We start from the raw sequence: 22,191 nt of genomic DNA, 5'->3' as shown, positions 1-22,191 counted from the left end.
GGGCTAATTGCCTAGTTTGCTCTAGATAACTTTAAAAATTAAAGGTTTGCTTCAGAAATCTTTCGGCCTTTTTGTGCGAATGGGTTCATCGTTCGGAGCATAGATGCTGGTGCTAGTAGGTGTGGGGTGATCCAAGTTGAGGTCCAAACAGAGATGCTATATAATTTCTTCCTGAGTGTGTGGCCTGTAAAATTTTTGCCATGATGATGTATGTGGCATCAAGAAGACCAAGTGGGCTCAAGCTTTGCTGCAGCTATCCTCAGACAACTACATGGATTTATGATTGTAGAGTGTTGAAATGCTAGCTGTTGCAAGAATATGGAAATAAAAACAAGAAATTTCAGGACCAGTCATGTTTTACCAGTGAGATTTTGCCAGGCGGTGGTCGGTAGGGTATCAAATTTTGCCAATTCATACAACCGAAATTTTGAGTATATATAGGGGTGGGTTCTGGTACAAACTTACAAACTTACAAACTTTCTGCGTTGAACACATATATAATTTGAGTTCAACATTTTTTTAACATATTTTGTTGAACATCGATTAAAGTTGCGTTGGAGAAGTACATAAAGTGTCATAAACTAATTTTTGAATGTAAGAACTAAGTTAAACGTATTGTACAACTATTATTTAAACCCCACCCAAACCCAGAGGTATAGTTTAAGTGTCTTTATAGATATATTCAACATAATAATAATTAGTGTTCAACACCCGATGTTGAACTCCAGTTACAAATGTGTTGAATGCGCGATTTATTTATGCGTTATTTTTAAAAAATTGTGATGTTTTTTCAAGAATTTTCAACATGAATACTTTTGATAACTAAAGATTAACACGATGGGAGAATAAAAAAAAGTTTGTAAGTTTTTAACTTAAAAAAATTTATATTTGGTCCTATCCCTATATTCACTTTTCAACATATTGAAAATGTGGAAGAAACTGAGATAAAAAATAATAATAATAATTTAAACGAGTACAATCTTTTGCTAAGCACCAACATTTTAGAGAAGAACCGGCCACTTAACAAAAAACCATAATATGATCATAATGATTTTTAACAGATAGATTTATATGACTTTACAAGGATAGTTGTTACCTCATAAGATATGGTCATTGTCGTCCGTCTTGCATGAAACCTTACTGTGATCGATAACATCTTAAAGTGGTCGTGGGAGGTGTGAGTTCTGGGAGTTATGTGTGTCATCTCAGGTGAAGTATTTTCTTATTTTCAGGGTTCACAGAATCGTTTAATTAGTTTCTTAGCAGAGTGCATTCTTGGTGACTTCGTATCCTTTGCAGTATTGTAGTGTTTGGCTGCTGGCATCTACTCTTAACGTGTCGATGAAGTGTTGGCGACTTGCTTCCTTGTCTATATGCCAGAAATCGTTAGCGGCTTGTTGCTTGGATGCTACTAATTAATCAGGTGGGAGATTTTCCTACCTTCAGCGACTTTTCTAGAGCCAAAAAATGAGTTTTTTTAATACTTCATGATATTCGGATAAGTTTGTTGCTGTAAAAACTTGGTAGATGATAAATTGGCACTGCTGATTAAGGTGAGACTTTTAGTTTGTAATTTTGGTACAATATGCATAGACTCTTGAATCTAAATATCTGATTTCAAACTGTTAGTTGATACCAGAAAATCTTGGTTGAACAGCATCTAGACTCTTTTACACAGTGTAACAGAATTGTGCGTTTTTCTCAGGACAATAGTATTGTGCGATTTTTTCAGTATGGTTCTCATATTATGATCTCGCTACTCAACTGCGGATAACTGACGCCTTCGTAAACTCACTTCTTTGAAGGGTGCAGGGTTGCAAACGAGTCAAACTATCCGTGAGCTGTTCGAGTGAGCCTCGTAAAATATTTGAAATCGATTCGATAATAGTAGAACCGAGCTTCAGCTCTAACTATTCAAATATTTTATCAAGACGGGCTCGAGCTCAATTGAGTCTCTAATTATTTTTTTTATTTATATATAATTATATAAATATTCAATATTTAGACAAATTAATATATTGAATCGAGCCGAACTTATCACGTGTGGAGCTACATTTTGAGCCTTTGTAGTAGAATCAATTCAAGTTCTATAACCGAGTTTGAACCTATAAAACTTTAGTCTAGTGGAGTCTATCTTCAAACTTGATAGTTATGGCTTGATCGAGCTCTAGCTCCAACTCAAGCCTGGCAGGGTTCAACTTGGGTTGGCTCGTTTACCCTTTAATCAAAACGCTTCAAGAACAGCAACTATGCCATCATTGTTTTATTGTGGACTAGGTTATATTAAATATATGGTGCTCAAAACTTGTAAGCTGCTGAATAAATTTCTATAAGTTTAGCAAAACTGTGCTTTTAGCTACTACTAGTAACAGCTTAGACTCTGTTTCAGAATCTGACCTCGAACTTCTTTTATTTTTGCTTGCAGAGTTTTTTGTATTATTAACAGGTTCAGGAATCAGGAGAACTTTAGTTACTTTGTTGTTTTTGAAATTTAATTATTCTAATGATTTTAATCAATAGATTAATGATAAACAAAAAAAAAATCTGTTTATATTTACATACATTGTAGATTCACTTCCTGCCAGCCTATGAAACTTTTATAGTGTGATGGTTGGCTGAAAAAGAGTAAGAAGACATGGTTCGGTCCTCTTATTTTGATTCTTCGAACCGAGATGTCCATGACAAGTTAACAAAAGAAAATGTTAGATTCTAATCAGAATGAACTGATAAAACCAGATACATTAGACATGAGTATAATTACAATGAGACCTCAATAAGGTCCCCAAGAACTCAAAAAAGATATCATCCTCAGTGGCTCATCTCTAACTTTGTGCTTCCGATATCTCGTTTCAGAGACCTTCATCGGCTGCTTATCAAGTGCCCTCGGGGAAATCACAACTCCAACTCGACTGACTGACGCACCAACAGCACGGAAATAGGAGCTCTTCCTTACGGTAGAGATTTTGGTCACGAACAAGTGCTCTTTAGCAACAACTGCACCGCTAACTGCAATAACAATCCAAGCCTTAGTGTTGAACTTCATGTTTCCCTGCAGGAAGTCTAAACAGATTTTGGTTGCAACTCAATGTTTACACAAGTCTTTATATATAGACAAGTGAAAAGGTTTATGTTGTCAGAAAACAAGGGGTGTACGGTTAGAACAAAGCGGTTCAGCCTTCGGTTTTTCTCTTTACTGATAAATGATTAACAGAGACAGACACACATATGTCATGTTCAAGTTGGTAAAAGATGAAGCAGTGCATGAACCTCTTTCCCATACCACCACCATGCTGCTCTTATCTCTGTTTTTAACTTTTATTGTCACTTTTCATGTTTTCAGAAAACTTGTGCCAAGTAAAAATTATAAATAATATAAAGAAAAACAACTACTTTTGTATAAGAATACATGTCTAAGATCAGTGAATATCATGCCCACTTCCCATAATAATTTTTTTTTAATCTTATGCATTTAGGTGCACATAGCCAATAATGGTTTAACCTCAACAAGACATAAAAGAGAATTGACTGTGTTTATTGCCAGTTTACCACCACAGGCATTGATCTTTTGTCATGTTAATATCATAACATCAGTCTAATGTCTACAGAAAACTGATCACGAGATCACGGCCAATCCTGGGATGCTCTTGCTGTTGCAGAATGTACAGATAATGAACCATAACTAACCGGCTAACCCACCCTAGACTTCAGAGGAACGGTGACTGGGCCAATGGTTTTGAGTTTTGAGTGAGCAGGCCAGTGGTTTTGAGTTGGATACAAGATAATTATTTTCATTGCAAAACAGAGTCAAACATGTACAACGGTTTCAAAACCTAGCTCTTTCTATACATGCTGAGAAGCAAATCATGTTGCTCCAGCGGTCACCCTATGGAGATGGCAAGTTGTAAACCAAGGATTTTCATGGAGGCAAAAGGAGCAGTTACAATAACGGAATAAGAATAGAAGCAATGTGATGTTTACACTGAATCAACTGCTTCAACCTGCTGGCGAGCAAGATATTTCTCCCTTCTTTCTTTCTGGAAAAAAGTAAAGGAGCATTTATTAGTAAAGAAACGTGTATTAAACCAAATATCAGTTAACAGGGAACTAAGTGCATGATAAAACATGTCTGAATCCATTATAACAACAAATATAGTTCTGTTAAACAACTAAGAGATAAAAGGGGCTTCAGTAGGAGCCAGTAACAAATATAGCTGTTTTTAAGTGTTTCATGTTTACAATTTAATTCTGCGTCCTACAATTTCTTTCCTTTAACATAATGTAGACAATAACTGCCCACAGATGTTCGCTAGCCTTCACTTTTTTTTAATTGCATCACATGGGATATACGTTCTACATCAAGATAGCATAACAAAACACTCTTCTAGAAAATATTAGTTTGCTTACCCATTCGTCTATGACGAGACCTTCCCCGACAACTGGCGGACCTGTAGGGGCTGGAGATTTCTTGCGTGTGTCTATAGCTGACTCTGCTTCAGCCAATTGACGTTTTAGTTTTTCCAATGCCTGAACATAATCCAACATCAACACAGTCAACTAACTATAAATATAAAATAGATGGAATGATTGCCGACATGGTGATGCTGGCTTGTACTTACAGGAGTCGATCGCTCTGCATCTAAGAAAACTACCCGTAAAACCCGCTCGACAACTACCTGATCTTTTTGCTCATCAAACTGTGTAAGAAAGTTAAAATAACTAATATTACTTACCAGTCAATCACCAACAGAAATGCAATATTGACAAAAAAAGTGATTTAAGATGTACATAACACGATATTTCAGATCATATTCGTGATGCGGAAAAAGAAAAACAAATCTCCGTTCGTAACACATAGAAATAGGTCTATTGACCTGCAGACAACCTCATTAAAGTCGTGTAAGGTCATGTCAAGGATAAGATGAGGCAAACATTTGTACTACATGTGGTCCTTTTAAATGGTTGTGAGATGGACTTGGAAAAATTCACATAACAATTATATGTATGATTTGAATCCTGTACACAGTGTTGTTCTATCAGTTTAATATATTCGCATTTATACAGACACTAATACAAGCATTATTTATATAACTGACATAACATAACTGCCTATGTAGGTGATCAATTAAGGTATACCACGCTTACAGCCTAAATGTGATGTCTTATTATTCAAAAATGTATACTTCAGTTCATTTATTACCACTATTTTTGGTGAAGTTTCTATCTGACATCATAGGTACATGAATCCATCACTTTATGAAAATCAAGCTAAACACCGGTGTCCTACAACTGGAAGAGAGCTATCATCGTTGATCTACTCCGAACAAATGATAGGATGTATCAGGATATTCAGTACTGCATATAATCTTAACTGCTGGATTTTTTATGAGTTACAATAATCATGTAGTATTAACCATCCGGCTCGTCTGACACTTACTCTGCTAAGCCAGTTACCACATTTTCAGAATCAAAGACCGCTAAATGCTAATTATACAAGAGATTCGAAGAAAAATACTAGTTCACATGGTCACACTGATGTTGTAACTCTGTGTATAGTATGCAGGAATACAGTTATATTAAGATTTTCATATTATAAGCAGATATGATCACCGTCAAGGAAAGCCTACAACATCCATAGAAAACTCACCAACTCCGGTACATAATCCACTCCTGCATTCACCTTCAAACTCATAATCTTAAACTTCACCTTGCTCTTCTGGTCAGATTGTTTTTCATTGTTATCTGGCAGCTCCACAAACTTGAACACTGTAGAAATGAATACAAAATGACATTCACTCGTATAGAAATTTAATCCACCAAAATGCAAATGTCTACTGATCTCAAAGGATGCTCATAAACAAAAATGCCAGGAAATTTACCGGTAGCAATAAGGCTTTCACCAGGAGCAAGTATTCCTCCAGGAGGCCGCATAAAACAACTCTTAGGTGCTGTGGTTTGAAACTAAAGCACAATGAACAAAGTTTTAATGAAATCACTCCAGGACAAGAAAAAATAATCGGCATTCCTAAGTCAACTCCAATAAAAATCAGATGATTAATACAGCAAAGGTATAACATCCTAACGGGAAATTTGTAGCAGAGCACTCACAATTCAGCAAGATTATTCAAACATACTAGTCGTAAATATCATCAACATATTTGACTAAATTACATTAAATAGAATAAGCCAATAAGGTCTTAAGAAGCACAACACGGGGAGAAACACAAGTCAATAGAATTAGAGTATAATCCTCCATACACCAACTTCCTAGTCTTAAACAAATTAATCATATATATTAGTTATATGATTTAAATCATAATGTTTACAACACATAATTCAACCTGACAAAAAAAAAACATAATTCAATAAAAGAAAAGTATACAAAATACCTTAAAGGCCACATGAGACTTGCTGGCATTCTTGATCCTCACAGCACTTCTCACCTGTTTACCTGCTTCATCTAAAACACACAAATCCACAGTCAATCATACACACAAATATACATGTGGCCCGGGCCAGTCGTATAGTCTTGTCCGCCTGTAGTCAAGTTAGGGTCACCCGTCACGGATTACGAAAAATGAGGTGTACTTACATGGAAAGTAGAGAGTTCTGGAAGGATCGAAACGAAGGCGACGAGTGATCGGAAGAATCAACTTGACAGCAGAAGCAAAGTTATTGTTCGGCTTAGAGTTGGATTCGAGGCTGCTGTTTTGGTGAGCAGGAGAAAGATTATGAGTAGATGAAGAAGAAGAGTCTCTTGCCCCAAAACACTTCCAGAAGCTACACAAGTTCCATGACTTTGTGGTCCGGTGATCGGTGATTGGCATGACGGTAGGGTTCCGGCGAGGGGAAAGTGTGGAGTGTTGGGTGGTGGAGTTGTTAAGTTGTTATTAGTGGGTGTGGAATGAAATGGGAGTGGAAGGAGTTTAAGATGGTTCGGACATATACTAGTTGACTTCTGTTTGACGTTCACATCATTCACTTTGATTTCTTTTACGCGTACTCCTGTTCACTTCGGTAAAATTTGGTTGACTCGGTCTTACTGCACCCTCACAGCTGACAATTAAGTTGTTTCGTGTCCATGGGGTTAGTTTGGTTGTACTTATAATCTCAGCTTCAGCTTCTGAGTTTATAAGTTATCAGCAATTTATTTATACTGTTAGAGCATCTCCAAGGGACTCTCTAAATGAGCTCTTAACTTCAAATTTTAAGAGCAAGACAAGAAATAGAGCTCCAATGGGCTCCTTGAAACTCTTTAAAAACTTAAGAGCTCATCATCTCTCCTTTCTTTTAAAGAGCATGTAGGAGCTCTTAACATGTTTTTCATGAATATAATATTACTTTCCCTCCAATTTTATCACAAACATTTCTCTCTTTTCATTTTTCTTTCTCATTTATATGAATAAAATATTAATAAGGAGCAAGTATAAAGAGGAGCATTGGAGATGAAATCTATTTCGATGTCTTAACTCACTAGGAGCCAAATATTATATTATATTTTAGAAAGTGATTTAAGAGCCCCATTGGAGATGCTCTTAGGGGTGTAATTCGGGCCGAGCGGACCGAGTTTTGAGCCAGGCGTAATTCGAGCCGAGCCGAGTCGGCTCGTTTAACTAATCGAGCCTAAATCCTGCTCGAACTCGACTCAATTTAACGAGTCGAGTAGAGCCGAGCCGGCTCGTTTAATTAAACGAGCCGGAATCTTTGCCCGAGCTCGGCTCGTTTACTTAAACGAGCCGAGTCGAGCCTAGTTAAACGAGTTCGAGCCGGGCGAGCTCGCGAGCTGCCCGACTCGAATTCATCTCTATATACTGTTTGTGTAACAAATTTTTAAATTAATTTTTGATTTTATAAACCAGCATCCGACAAGTTAAAAATTTTAACTTTGTAATAATTTATTTTAATTTTTATTTCACATTCCCTTTTTTTTACTAACAAAAGATTGGTTTTATTGACTTAAATCACTTGCTGCTGAGCACGATTGGATAGTGCAATATTTCGAACACCGATAAGAACATCTCCAATTAAATTCTCAATCTAGAAATAAACACTACTCTCTCCCTAATTGATGAGCAGTCGTATTCCTACACTCTTTTACCACAGCTAACTATTGCAATATATATTTTTTAATGTAATAAATAACAGTTTAATGTATTTTTTTATAAAGATGATTGAATTGATGGTTCATTTTTCTTATGTAATTTGAATCTATGCTTATGAACATGGCGAATTGCTAGATAATTACAAGGAAACATATATTTATTATTTTTTTGCAAAACAATACTTTAGGTGTCGGTATTCGGACAGTCGAAGCAATAGGTCAGGACTATAGTGACAGCATTTCAAACAATTGATGCAGTTTATTAGAATTATAGTGTCGGCATTCCAGTTAAGCAACACTATAGCGTCGACATTTCAGACATTTCAGATAACTAACGTTATTATTAGAAAAATAACATCACCTACTTAACCGACTTTAAAAGCCTGTATGTTAGGATTTATTTGATTTTGATGATAACATACGATTTAGTGTATCTAGTATTGAGTTTAAAGTTCTATAACTATCAACCGATGACATCTATCCGTTGATTGTTTACATGTCAACTGATATTAGATTTGTGGCATGCTCAAGTTAGATGCTTTATCAACTGATAAATTGTATGTTGTTTGTACAATGATCCATCAACGGATATTTAGAATAGGGTGGCCAATTATGAATACTATATGCCATGTAATTTTATCTAAGTGAAGGATGATTGACGGCTGAGCAGTTCGCAAATATCAAAGAGTGAAGTCTCAACAGATTATAAATCTATCAACGGATGAATCTTCAACTGATAAAACTTATAAACTAATCAACGGATGAAGAGCATTTCAATGGATAGGTCAACATTTGTTAAAAATGAAATTATGCTAAATCTGACAGATCATATGGGTTGATTACACTAATTTGGACATGAAAGCCTATTTAGAAAAATAAAGATGCAGTAATATTTTTATTCTGTGCAAACAACTTGGATTAAATCGAGAAGATCAGTCAAGACAAAGACCATCAAGAAGACTTACATAAGACAAGAATGAAAAAACAAAGCATAGATTATGGTGTCATTTTTTATTCTAATCTATCTTATAAACTTGAAATATATATAACCAAGTAGTAGCAACACTGCATAGGTGTGAACAAAGTTCATATTCTCCTATGTTCTAGTGTTGAAACCCGCAGCTGTGTATTTGCAGGAATATCACTGATTATTTCTTCTGTATATAACTATCTCGGGTATATAATAGTCCATTCGAAATTTTAAACAAATTGTGTTATTTTTGTCTTTTTGAAATTGCTTGTTATTCTTCTTGAAAAGAATTGTAAAAAATTTAAAGATTATATTCAACACCCTGCAATTTTTTCTACTGGTTGGTGTAAATTAGAACTGTATCTCCAGTGTCTCTTAAATTTATCACGCCATTTAACTGTCGTTTCAGGTCACTACAACAAAACTGGGTTTTTACGACGGAAGTTAAGGCGCAAGTCCGTCGTAAGTTCTTACTTTACGACGGACTTTTTCCGTCGTTTTTGGTCAAGTCGAAAGTTGCAAAATACGTCACAATTCCAAACATGCGTCGTAAGTATTAAAACCGTCGTAAGTTATTGAATTTACGACGGAACTTTCCGTCGCAAGTATGTTGTGGGCCCCAAATCCTTGTCTGGATAAATTTTATCTTACGACGCACTGTCCGTCGTATGTTAACTATCTTACGACGGAAGTTTCCGTCGCATGTCTGTTGTGGGCCCTGGTTTTCCTTTTGAACAAAGTTGAACTTGCGACGGAACGTCCGTCGGTAGTTATCTTACGACAGAAGTTATGTATGAACATCCGTCGTAAGTTTGGAGAAAAACTGAAACTTATGACGCATTGTTCCGTCGTAAATTTAAAACTCATATAAAATAACCTGCTGTATTTGGCTTTATTCCCACCATTTTATGGCATTCAAATTTTTTCCACACCAAATCCTGTTCAACATCTTTTACTACTATAACAAACACTTCAACTAATATAAAACAATCCAAGAAATAAATATGCAATACCATAGTTTCATTAAATAACATCCTAATAAATATTTGTACCAAAAGTAGAACATCATACAAACATCCATACGAAGTCAAGTTACATTTATAAAACTAAATATTATTATCCCTTAATAACTGGACCACCCCTAGGCACAACAATATAGGGATGACTCATGTCACGGTCTTCGGAGTCGGTGCTCTCATCATCCCTCCCGTTTTGATCAACAACAGCACCATCCCCAATGTCAATAGCCTTGCCCTACAATATACATACAAAATAATTTATTAAAAAGTTGATAGAAACATATATACACTAAATGGAAACATGCTGAAATAGTGAAGGAATCTGTAGCAACTAACTTAATTCATCAAGTACAGGGGCGGACCTATATATTGTGCACTGGGGGTAGGTGCCCCCAGTCAACAGCCAATATAGGATAAAGTTTTCTTCCTGTTAGTAAGGTACTCCGTTGAAATTAGTCTAAGTTCTGCTATTTAATTGTCATTTCTCATATATGTAAGAGAACTCTTCAAAGCATATATATAGCTTTATATATATATTCCTTGGCATAATTACAAGGCAATAGTTTTCTGCTTTGTAAGTTTTTAATAATTAGCTCAGCAAAATTAAAACAAACTTAAACTATAATATTTATATGTATATTAATAAAATAAAATGAGGACCTAACATAATAAATAAGGTTTTTGATATTTAATTAAGTTTACATGAACTACAACAAACTGGCTTATTGTGGTTGGATAAATTTATTAACTACAACAGTTAACCACAACATGAAGTGCTTGTCAATTTAATTTTAATGTGATAATCATTTACATAATGGTCAAGAGTAAAAGGCAATAACCATTTAACAAGTGTTTTCTATAGACTAAAGTTGACAAGTGCTTAATTGACATTTACCTTATCAGCTCCAGGTTGATCAGTCTTGTCCTACAATATACATACAAGATAACTAATTAAAAAGTTGATAGAAACAAATATACACTAAGTGGAAACATGCTAACATGCTAAGATAGTCCAAGAATTTATAGCAGATAACTTAATTCATTAAGTAAAATAAGTATTCAAGACTGTATTTATGCCAAGAGCAAAAGGAAATAATCATTTGACAAGTGTTTTTTCTGGACTAAATCTGACAAGTGCTTAATTGATATTTACCTTATCAGCTCCAGGTTGATCATTCTTGTATAGATTGTTGAGCACATCAACTGCAACTCGGATGATTGCATGTCGTGTCTCTTTCACAGTTGGATGGTCAGCAGGAAGTGAAGTGTACCCTTCCACCATATTATGCGCTAATAGGCGAATCTGCTCTGGTGTGAGAGAGTATTCCTCTGGATTGGCTCGGGCCTGGGTGAGGGTTTCATCTACAACTCGCAGGAACAAGTCATCTTGAAGACGGTTCAAAGAAGAACTGCCAGAATTTCCCTCCCCTTTTCGAGGCGGTGGGACACCTTCCTCATCAGGCCCTGAATAGCATACATGTTAAATTAAATAACATAAAGCTGATATTTTCGAGCTGTAATGTGTGAAATATATATTTAGAATAATAAATAAATAACATATTTTATAGGATATCACATAAGAAGTCGGGCCTTGTAATAAATGTTGTAATTGTTCGTAGTTGTTTGGTACCTGAAATGAAAAAGTCTTGTCAAACACATATATGAAATATTATTAAAAGATCATATAAGCTATTAGGCCTCTAATACCTTATTTTGCAACCACGTGACAAAATTATCCTTTAACAATTTATCCATATCTATATCACTCAACAATGGTGCACCTTGACTTCGAATCTCATCTTCAAACATTCTGAAAAGTGATCATTACATGTTAGTAAGAAATAATTAATTATTGTAGTTATAAATAAAAAAGTCTCAAATTCTTACGTAATATAAGGTGCCACTTCATGCATATTAGTGAGGATGTAATGTGCTGCAACGCGCAAGGAATCCATATCTAAATGATAGCCTTTATAAGCTCCCAAAAGCTCTACCGGATATGTGAAGGCTAATAGTTTTTCTGGATCCCGTGAACGATCATCAACCATATTCCTCCCTAACATGTTGTGCACTGTGTCAACTTCAGACTCAAAGTACATAGAACAAAAATGTGTGAGCTCCTCATATATGTATTTTTCTGCAATGGATCCTTCAACGCGTGCTTTGTTCCCCACCTTTTGCTTCATTCTGCGTTGTAGTCTTTCAATATTATACATCCATCGGGATGGGACGGGGCCACCGAGTATACACTCCTCAACTAAATGAACAAGAAGATGCTCCATTGGATCAAAAAGAGCCGGAGGGAATATAGTCTCCATAGTACAAACAATCCCAACTATGTTTCTTTCCATTTTCCTCAAATCTGATGCAAGAAGTGTGGTTGAGCACAAGTCTTTGAAAAAATTTGACAAGTCATAAAGTAGTTTGTTCACATCATCTGGAAGAAGTTCACGAAAAGCTGAAGGCAACAACTTCTGCATAAATACGTGACAATCATGTGACTTCATGCCTTGAAATTTCAATTGAGATATCTTACAACATCTCTTCAAGTTTGACGAACAACCATCTGGGAGTTTCAATCTATGCACCCATTTACATAGTAATTTCAACTGATCTCGGGTGAGGTTGTATTTAGCTTTTGGCTTACGTGTACCGTTAAGCCATAACTCGCGCATGATACCCATTGCTTGCAAATCCATTCTTGATCTTATAGTATCCTTTGTTTTGACACTATCAAGAATAGTGTGGAAAATGTTATCAAAGACATTTTTCTCTGTATGCATGACATCAATACAATGCCGCAAACGCAAAGAATCCCAATATGGCAGGTCAAAGAAGCTAGTGACATGTGTCCAGTTGTGTGAATCACCAAATCCATGGGCCCTTTCCTTGCTGTGTGGCTTCCCAGGTTGTGGAAAAGTTATACTTGCACACATGTCACGAATGACAAAACCTTTCTTTCTTTTTCTGCGCTTTTCTAAGAATCCCTTATGTAATCCATAAAAACTGGATTTCCTACTATGCGGTAGTTGCTTAGCTTTAACTTCACCCATACACACATGACAAGCCATCTTTCCATGGGTTGACCACCCACTAACCATTCCCAATCCTGGAAAGTCACTGATAGTCCACAACAAAGCTGCTCGCATCATAAAATTAGTCTTTGTAGAAGCATCAAATGTACGTACACCGACCTGCATTTATAATTAAAAGTAAATAAAAAGTAATATACATTTTTAGTTGAAGAAGTAATGGATAAGGAGCATCAAATGTGTGTACACTAACCTGCCATAAATCAATCAACTCATCAATCAATGGTCTAAGATAAACATTTAGATTCTTTCCAGGATCATTTGGCCCAGGTACTAGCAGTGTCATGAACATATATGGATCCTTCATACACATAGTATGTGGAAGGTTATACACAAGTAGTACAACTGGCCACACTGAGTATACTGTAGATGTAGCATTACTGTACGGGGGAAATCCATCAGTTGCAAGACCAAGTCTGACATTACGAAAATCTGCTGCAAAATCAGGATACATCTTGTCAAATTCTTTCCATTCTTTTCCATCTGCAGGATGACTAAGAACCCCTTCATCCACAGTTCTATACTTGTGATATTTCATATGCTCAGCAGTGCGGGTAGACATGTACAAACGCTGCAATCGAGGAGTGATTTTAAAATATCTTAATACCTTCCTCGGAATGGTATTGTTCCCAGCATGTGTTGCAGCTTTGTATCGACTCAGATTACAATACTTACAATTTTCCAAATCCTTATCATCACCATAAAACAACATACAATCATTCTCACATGCATGTATTTTTTCATACCCCAAACTCAGCTTCTTAACTATCTTCTTGACAGCATAGTAATTGGAAGGGAGCTTATGCCCCTCCGGAAACACGTCCCCAAGTAAAAGGAGCAACTCATCAAAGGCTTTATCACTACATTGGTTACGACTCTTCCAATGTAGTAATCTCGAAATAAACTTCAATTGTGTGTACTTTATATTGCCCGGATATATTGGCTCCCCAACATTGTTTACATTGTCTAGAAATTTAGTTGCTTGCTCGTTCGGGTCCTCGGAAATGTTATTCTCTACTTCCAAAGCTTCCGGCCCAAAAGCATCCCTCAACATCTCATATTCATCATACACATCTTCTTGATCATTCACTTGTTCATTTCTCGACCCGCTAGCTTCGCCATGATAATGCCATGTGGTATAACTCTCGAGAAAACCGGTTGCAATTAAGTGAAACTCGACATCGGGAATTAGTTGATGTAATTGATTTCTACATGTATTGCAAGGACATCTAATAAGAAGATTTGGATCATGAGGTTTTGTAGAATTGCTTCTCGCAAATGCCAAAAAATATTTAACTCCCTCATTATATTCATCCGTAAAACCATAACCACCGGGAATTATTCGTCGAGTGATCCAACTTCGGTCATAAGACATCTATATATGCATGAATAATATATATCCATATCAATTTCAATATGCATATAAACAAAAACACATACCAACACAAATAAAACAAATATAAATATTAAAGAATAAGTAAAGATTCATCATATACTTACATTGATTGGAGTGATAATCGTTGTTGTTATATCATATTTTGTGTGAAATCGTAAAAAAAAATTATGTTGCTTTTGTAGAGAAGTGAAATTTAGAAAGAAGGGGAGGCAGTAGCTGCTTTGTGATTATTGACGCTAACTTACGACGGATAGCAACAGGACCGTCGTAAGTTCATTTAAATATATTATCTTGCAACGGTCAATTCAAATGTGGCGGATGGCATTAATTACAGCTGTTGAATTAAAAATTTAAATTAATGAAAGTTACGACGGATATGTTCCGTCCGTCGTAAGTTGTAGCAAAACGACGTCGGGCTAGCCAGGGGCATTTTCTGATTTCTTCTCAAAATTAAGGAAAAATATTTAAATAATCAATCATACGACGGACCTGTTATCCGTCGTAATAAATTACGACGGATACTATATGTCCGTCGTAAGTTTCCGCGCCCAGCAGATCCGTCGTAAGTTATCCGTCGTAAATGGCCTAGTTTGTTGTAGTGGGTGTTATTTAAACAACGCTGAAAGTCCAGTTTATAATAGTGAATGTTATATAGGTTTTGTTTTGTGTATTTGTGTGACACTATATATATATATATTAGTTATGTAAATAAATTATCAAATTTAAAATATAATTTTACAGATATATATTAAAAATGCATATTGATAGTATATTTACATATAATATCAGAATATATTTATATATATTATATATTTTTAAATAAATTTTTTTAAGTCATATATTTCGTATTGCATGTAATCAAAAATTTAATATAAATATGATACTAAAATACACTAAAGTGCTCTCATTTGTTATATTTTTCTTTGTATCCTTTATGAGAACATAAATTTAGAATATTCGTGTCCTTTCCCGTTCGTTATAAAATTATCGGGTCAAGTATTCAGAATACTCAAATTTCGTGTGATGAGTTAGATTTGATAGAGTATTCGGATGTTGGAAGAAATCTTATCAAGATAAGAAATTGTTAGACATCCAAAAAATGTTTTCAATTTTTTTTCTCAAATTCAATTGGCGTTATTGCAATTACCCAACTAAAATTAGCACGTGTCACGTAATTTGAAAAAAAATATTTGAGAAGAGATTTAAGATATAACAAAGTTATTTTGAAAAAGAAAAGTTGTCTGCTTTTTAGTTTTTATAACCTTGCTCTGCATGCAAAATATATTAGTATTCTTTTCTCCTGTGTCACTCAAAAACTTAAGAAGTTAGTAACATGTATGTAACATGTATGTTATCTGGAATACTTAGAATTTCATAATTTAAATTATCCATGACAAAAAATAGTTAAAATTGTTCGTATTTTCAGATCAAATATATGATATGTCCCGAAGCATTATCATGCATGTCGAATAAAGAGTTCTGAAGTGACTCTATTTTTGTCGAACTATCCAGACGACAACCCAACAATTACGAGAATATAGAATAATTGAGCAATTTAAAATAAAAAATATGTGACTAGGAACAGCCATGTAAGTATGTAACTATGTAAGGATATTGGGTGTCGTCTCCGATGATGTTTGGCAGAACGTAAAGGGATTGGAGAGTGGGAAGACACGCTAATAAGGACGGAACATTTCATAATAATCTCTTGGCGTATTATTTATTTAAATAACTGTATTGATAGTTACATGTTATTTTTATGTATTTAGTTGTTCACCATCACTATTTTAGTTCGAAAACATAACGGTTTAGGTGGTTCTTCATCAACTCTTTAAGCAATCATTTGATTTGCAGAGGAACACATAATCAAAAATCAAAAAGAAGAAATAATGGATAAGGTGATATCAGGTGTTTATATATAGTAGAGTATCAGAGAGTAAATTTATATTTAAAAAATATTTTTTTAAAACAAAGGTGAAAATATTTGATTTCAAATTTAAAATTTAATTTATAATTTCAATTTACTTTTATCATCTATATAGTTTTTATATTTAATTATCTATATAAAATCATTAGAAATAATATTAACTTTCATACACTTCTTCCACCCCATTTCTTGAGTATCAACATAAGAGTTTGAGTTTAAATTCTACATGTTTGCCAACCAAACACCACGATTGTTTAGTAGATATAGGTCGATGCATAATTCTCAAATATGCGCTGAATCAAATATATAAATTTGATAAAAATTTCATGATTCCGTCTCGTATTATTGTAGTCTGTAGATGACAATAATTATAATAATATTAATATTTTCCTCAAAAAATATTAAAAAAATTAGATAAAACTCAAACTAATTTTTATGAAAAATATTATTTAATACAGAAACAACGTTCGGAGAAAGCAAGTATTCTATCGTTTTTGGAAAGAAAAAGATCTGCTTTTTGGAGTTGGATACAGATTTTGCTTGAATGAATTTGATTTTTTGATGAATCATCATCATATTAAAGATGATTTTATAATTTAGGCTTTTTCTAAATATATTTTTAGGCTTTTGAATGTCAAAATATTCTTACAGTTTCAGAGGTACAGAATTTTGCACAAAATGAAGTGGCAAGTGAGGTGGGAAGTTTTGATTGGTACTATTAATGCATATACAGAGGGCCTTACGTGCATCTAGCATTTTCCTTTGTGAACTGTGCCTGAGCAACTGCGAGTATCGGCTGAGTTGTTGGTTAGTTGGGTAGGGCCAGTACGAATTAATTACTAATTCCCTTTAATACATTGCTTGGTCAGTAGTGTGAAACTTGTAATCCTAAATGGGTTTGTCTAGTGTATGCCCATGGGCACATGCTAAGCACCAAATTCTATAAGAATGGTGGATTTTAATTGGTGTGGTTGGTGAATTTGCAAAGGGTCCACCATTATAAAGTAGTGAGACCCAATTAAAATCCACCATTTTTATAGAATTTAGTGCTTAGTATGTGCCCATAGGCGCACACTAGAAAAACCGATCCTAAATTATCATCACCTTATATTTAGAAAATAATAAAAGATTTTTTGTCACCTTCTGTTTCTATCACTGTAAAATACTACTCCTGATCATCCTACTCGTCTTTGTCACTGTACTGGACTCATCCTAGCAGCCAACATTCGGCATTGCCGCATTGGCCTGTTTTATGAATCTTTTCTATTTTATTCATGTAGGGTTTAATATTTTTCATATTTGGCAAACTGGTATTTATAAATTATGATTATAATGTATTATTGTGTTTGTTTGGATTTTGGATTTGGTTTTAGCGATCACAAACAACAGAATGATGAGATACTCGCGGTTTCTATAGCCTTTAAACTAGTTGAGAAGCCGCGCGTTGCAGCGGCCTATAAAAATTACTGGACTATAATTCATGGTGAAAAAATGAAAATAAATTTCTACACGTAATTAACAATTTAAAAGCACGATGAATCTTAATTTTATTTGTGTTTTTTTAATCATGTTCTTACATTGTCACCTTCCTCCAATTTTTTTTGGATTGATTGCTCACAAAAACATCTAACTTAAATCCGTGAGATAGCGGTTTATATAACTACCCTTACTTGTAACGAACTTTATTTTTTAATACTGTATAAACATGTTTCACTTAAAAGTTGCTTAAACGGAGCAAACCGATAATGCATGAATAATATTTTCCTGTATACAAAGTAAATCATATAAAAGTTAACAACAACAAACATGTCCGATGAACAAAACAAATATTATAAAAGAATAACCAACAAACATACATCACTAATAGTTATTTTATTGATATCATCCATCAATATCATGTCAAGACTATATTCTTCTCCCGTATTTGGATTTGTCATCTCCCACATACCGGTCCATAACTATCTTTGTTTGGAACAACCTTTATAACCATATAAACAGCCTTCACTTATCGTTGCAAAAGAACGACACCACCGAGTTAGAAATCGAAGAAGAGAACTATCACCAGAGAGAGGTAGGGTTGTGGTATTGAGAGAGAGTAGGTTGTGAGAGTAGGTTGTGTTTAGATGATCCAAAACCTACGGGTATTTATAGGTGCAGAGATACTTGTGTGCTACTCTTTCCCATAATTAAATAATGCGAAATAAAATCAGATTAAAACTTTCAAGCTACTATTTTCCATAAATAATCTGAAACAAAATCAGATTCTGATACTTGCTTCTAATATATCCGAAACTAAAAAAGGTAGTTCTAATTTTTGATATTTTTCATCCAAAAAATGCAGAAAATTAGAAAAATAGAACGGAGCGATGTGAGAGGCGCCACCCACACGCCCCTCGCTTCTCCTTTATATAAGTATATTGATGATTGTTTTTTTTTTTTTTATGGAGCCTTAAAATTGTTATTTGACAATTGAAGTGCAAGCAATATAACGTATTCGATTCAATTCAACATTTTTTAAGAAAGATAATAATTAATAAAATCAAGCATAAGAATATTAGTCTGTCAAAAAAAAAGCAAAAGAATATTTCGATGGTTCTAGTTAAATAATATATATGTATATGATATAAAACGCTACACATTTATAAAAACACATATATTTTAAATTATGTTTTTTTTTTGAAAAACAAATTATGTTTGTATTATCTATTATTTAAATTTAATAACTATTTAAACCAATATAAATTAAGTTGGAGGGTTAAAAAGACATTTACCTATATATTTATCAATAAACTATAACGAGTGGGGTGGGTTTCGTGTTACACTCGTTATGTAAGTGTAAGGGTAGTGCGGGTCGTATTTGGGTTAAGTCGTCATCTTTGTGAACAACCAAACATAGAGCTTTACCTAGATGAATTGGATAAAATGGGGTTTTGACAGCTGAGGGCTTTATCTTACAAATTTTCGATAATTGAAATCATTTATTCTGTTTATTTTTTTGTCATAAGACTTTCACGTCAGTGAATTGTATCGAAATACAATACCCAAAAGATAAGAGATAAGAGAGTTTCTTTCATACATGAAAAACGTTCATTCAATCAAAGGACATGTTAAAAACCCCACAAAATTAGATAAAAATTTTGATGTCTAAAAAAAATACTAGAAAAAAAAGCATAATCCGCGAAACTAGGAGGAAACGAACACTTTCGTTCAAAAAAGTATAACGACTAACCAAAAGTCATGCAGATGACCCGAAAATTTAGCCAATAAAACTTTAATGACTCAAAAGAAAACCTCGATGAAAGACAAAAATTCGCGGAAGAAAAAAAATAAAGAGAGAAAAAGAAAGGAGGAAAGAAAAGAAGAATCAAGCATTAAAGATTATGCCAGGCACCGAAACAAAGTCATCTAAAATGACACAATCGTTAATAAACGACAAACATAATCGTAATATACGATCAAAAAGCCATCAACTATGACACTCACTCGAAAGGAGCACAATAATTAAAACTAAAGATACAACAAGCCTTATAAATCTAGTTATAAACGAATCAATAACTAAGTATATAACCAATTACAAAGGACATATAAGACAAATATATTAAAAAGAACTAAAACAAAAGATTTTGAACTCATACCATTATCGTGGGGTCAATTCACACGATCTTTACCTTATCGAATATAAATATATGTAATCATTGACTATGGCTAAAACTGAATCAAAGTCGCTTAACTCGTCATTGACTCATCTCAATTGATTTATCACCAAATCAAAATCTTGAAAATCGAGTAGATCTAAAATCTTGGAACGGATCCATGGGGAGTATTGTTGAGGAAATGAGAACAAATCAAGAAACAAAAAATATGTCATAATAATGATCACTCACGAATAATATTTATTCTGGTTTGTTTGTATAAACAACTTATAAGTTGATTTTCTTTAAAAAAATTATAATATAAGAATTTAAAAGTCGTAATTTATTCTGGTTATGTAACCTCTTTTAACAGTATCTTTCTTGTCTTTTTATTAGATTAAAAAAAATATTCTAGAAAGTGCATCCCAATATTAGTGAATAAGTCGATATCACTTTCAAGGTCCCTTGGGAATATATAGCAAGTGGAGAGAGTCGAAAATCCGACATAAATTTGACTAATAGATATGAATTTGGATTGAAAATTTTAATATTTGACTGGATATTAGTTTGATCCAAAATAACTCAAAATATACAAGTTTATTTCATATTGTCAAATTCAGGTTACCCGAAACTAACCTAAAATTGTACAAAATTATCAAAAAATATATGTATATGATATAAAACGCTACACATTTATAAAAACACATATATTTTAAATTATGTTTTTTTTTTGAAAAACAAATTATGTTTGTATTATCTATTATTTAAATTTAATAACTATTTAAACCAATATAAATTAAGTTGGAGGGTTAAAAAGACATTTACCTATATATTTATCAATAAACTATAACGAGTGGGGTGGGTTTCGTGTTACACTCGTTATGTAAGTGTAAGGGTAGTGCGGGTCGTATTTGGGTTAAGTCGTCATCTTTGTGAACAACCAAACATAGAGCTTTACCTAGATGAATTGGATAAAATGGGGTTTTGACAGCTGAGGGCTTTATCTTACAAATTTTCGATAATTGAAATCATTTATTCTGTTTATTTTTTTGTCATAAGACTTTCACGTCAGTGAATTGTATCGAAATACAATACCCAAAAGATAAGAGATAAGAGAGTTTCTTTCATACATGAAAAACGTTCATTCAATCAAAGGACATGTTAAAAACCCCACAAAATTAGATAAAAATTTTGATGTCTAAAAAAAATACTAGAAAAAAAAGCATAATCCGCGAAACTAGGAGGAAACGAACACTTTCGTTCAAAAAAGTATAACGACTAACCAAAAGTCATGCAGATGACCCGAAAATTTAGCCAATAAAACTTTAATGACTCAAAAGAAAACCTCGATGAAAGACAAAAATTCGCGGAAGAAAAAAAATAAAGAGAGAAAAAGAAAGGAGGAAAGAAAAGAAGAATCAAGCATTAAAGATTATGCCAGGCACCGAAACAAAGTCATCTAAAATGACACAATCGTTAATAAACGACAAACATAATCGTAATATACGATCAAAAAGCCATCAACTATGACACTCACTCGAAAGGAGCACAATAATTAAAACTAAAGATACAACAAGCCTTATAAATCTAGTTATAAACGAATCAATAACTAAGTATATAACCAATTACAAAGGACATATAAGACAAATATATTAAAAAGAACTAAAACAAAAGATTTTGAACTCATACCATTATCGTGGGGTCAATTCACACGATCTTTACCTTATCGAATATAAATATATGTAATCATTGACTATGGCTAAAACTGAATCAAAGTCGCTTAACTCGTCATTGACTCATCTCAATTGATTTATCACCAAATCAAAATCTTGAAAATCGAGTAGATCTAAAATCTTGGAACGGATCCATGGGGAGTATTGTTGAGGAAATGAGAACAAATCAAGAAACAAAAAATATGTCATAATAATGATCACTCACGAATAATATTTATTCTGGTTTGTTTGTATAAACAACTTATAAGTTGATTTTCTTTAAAAAAATTATAATATAAGAATTTAAAAGTCGTAATTTATTCTGGTTATGTAACCTCTTTTAAC

The 22,191-nt window shown here is 33.7% G+C and overlaps 2 protein-coding genes across 2 annotated transcripts; both read right to left on the bottom strand.

Annotated features, from left to right (window-relative positions):
• Positions 1-3,767: 3,767 nt before the first annotated feature.
• LOC108224686 (vesicle-associated protein 4-1) lies at positions 3,768-6,955 on the bottom strand. Its single transcript, XM_017399376.2, has 7 exons — positions 6,590-6,955; positions 6,387-6,457; positions 5,877-5,958; positions 5,645-5,763; positions 4,617-4,694; positions 4,405-4,524; positions 3,768-4,034 (listed from the first exon to the last, which is right to left on the bottom strand). Exons 1-7 carry the CDS (start codon positions 6,822-6,824, stop codon positions 3,975-3,977), a joined length of 765 nt encoding a protein of 254 aa, XP_017254865.1. The 5' UTR covers positions 6,825-6,955; the 3' UTR covers positions 3,768-3,974.
• Positions 6,956-11,779: 4,824 nt separating this feature from the next.
• LOC135147227 (uncharacterized) lies at positions 11,780-14,554 on the bottom strand. The gene is made up of 3 exons (XM_064080098.1): positions 13,373-14,554; positions 11,975-13,281; positions 11,780-11,897 (listed from the first exon to the last, which is right to left on the bottom strand). The coding sequence occupies exons 1-3, from the start codon at positions 14,552-14,554 to the stop codon at positions 11,780-11,782; spliced, it is 2,607 nt and encodes an 868-aa protein (XP_063936168.1).
• Positions 14,555-22,191: the final 7,637 nt, after the last annotated feature.

Source organism: Daucus carota, chromosome 6 (genome assembly GCF_001625215.2).
Source record: "Daucus carota subsp. sativus chromosome 6, DH1 v3.0, whole genome shotgun sequence".
Lineage (NCBI taxonomy): Eukaryota > Viridiplantae > Streptophyta > Magnoliopsida > Apiales > Apiaceae > Daucus > Daucus carota.
The sequence above is the reverse complement of the archived record's forward strand: the minus strand, read 5'-3'. Positions and strand labels throughout refer to the sequence as shown.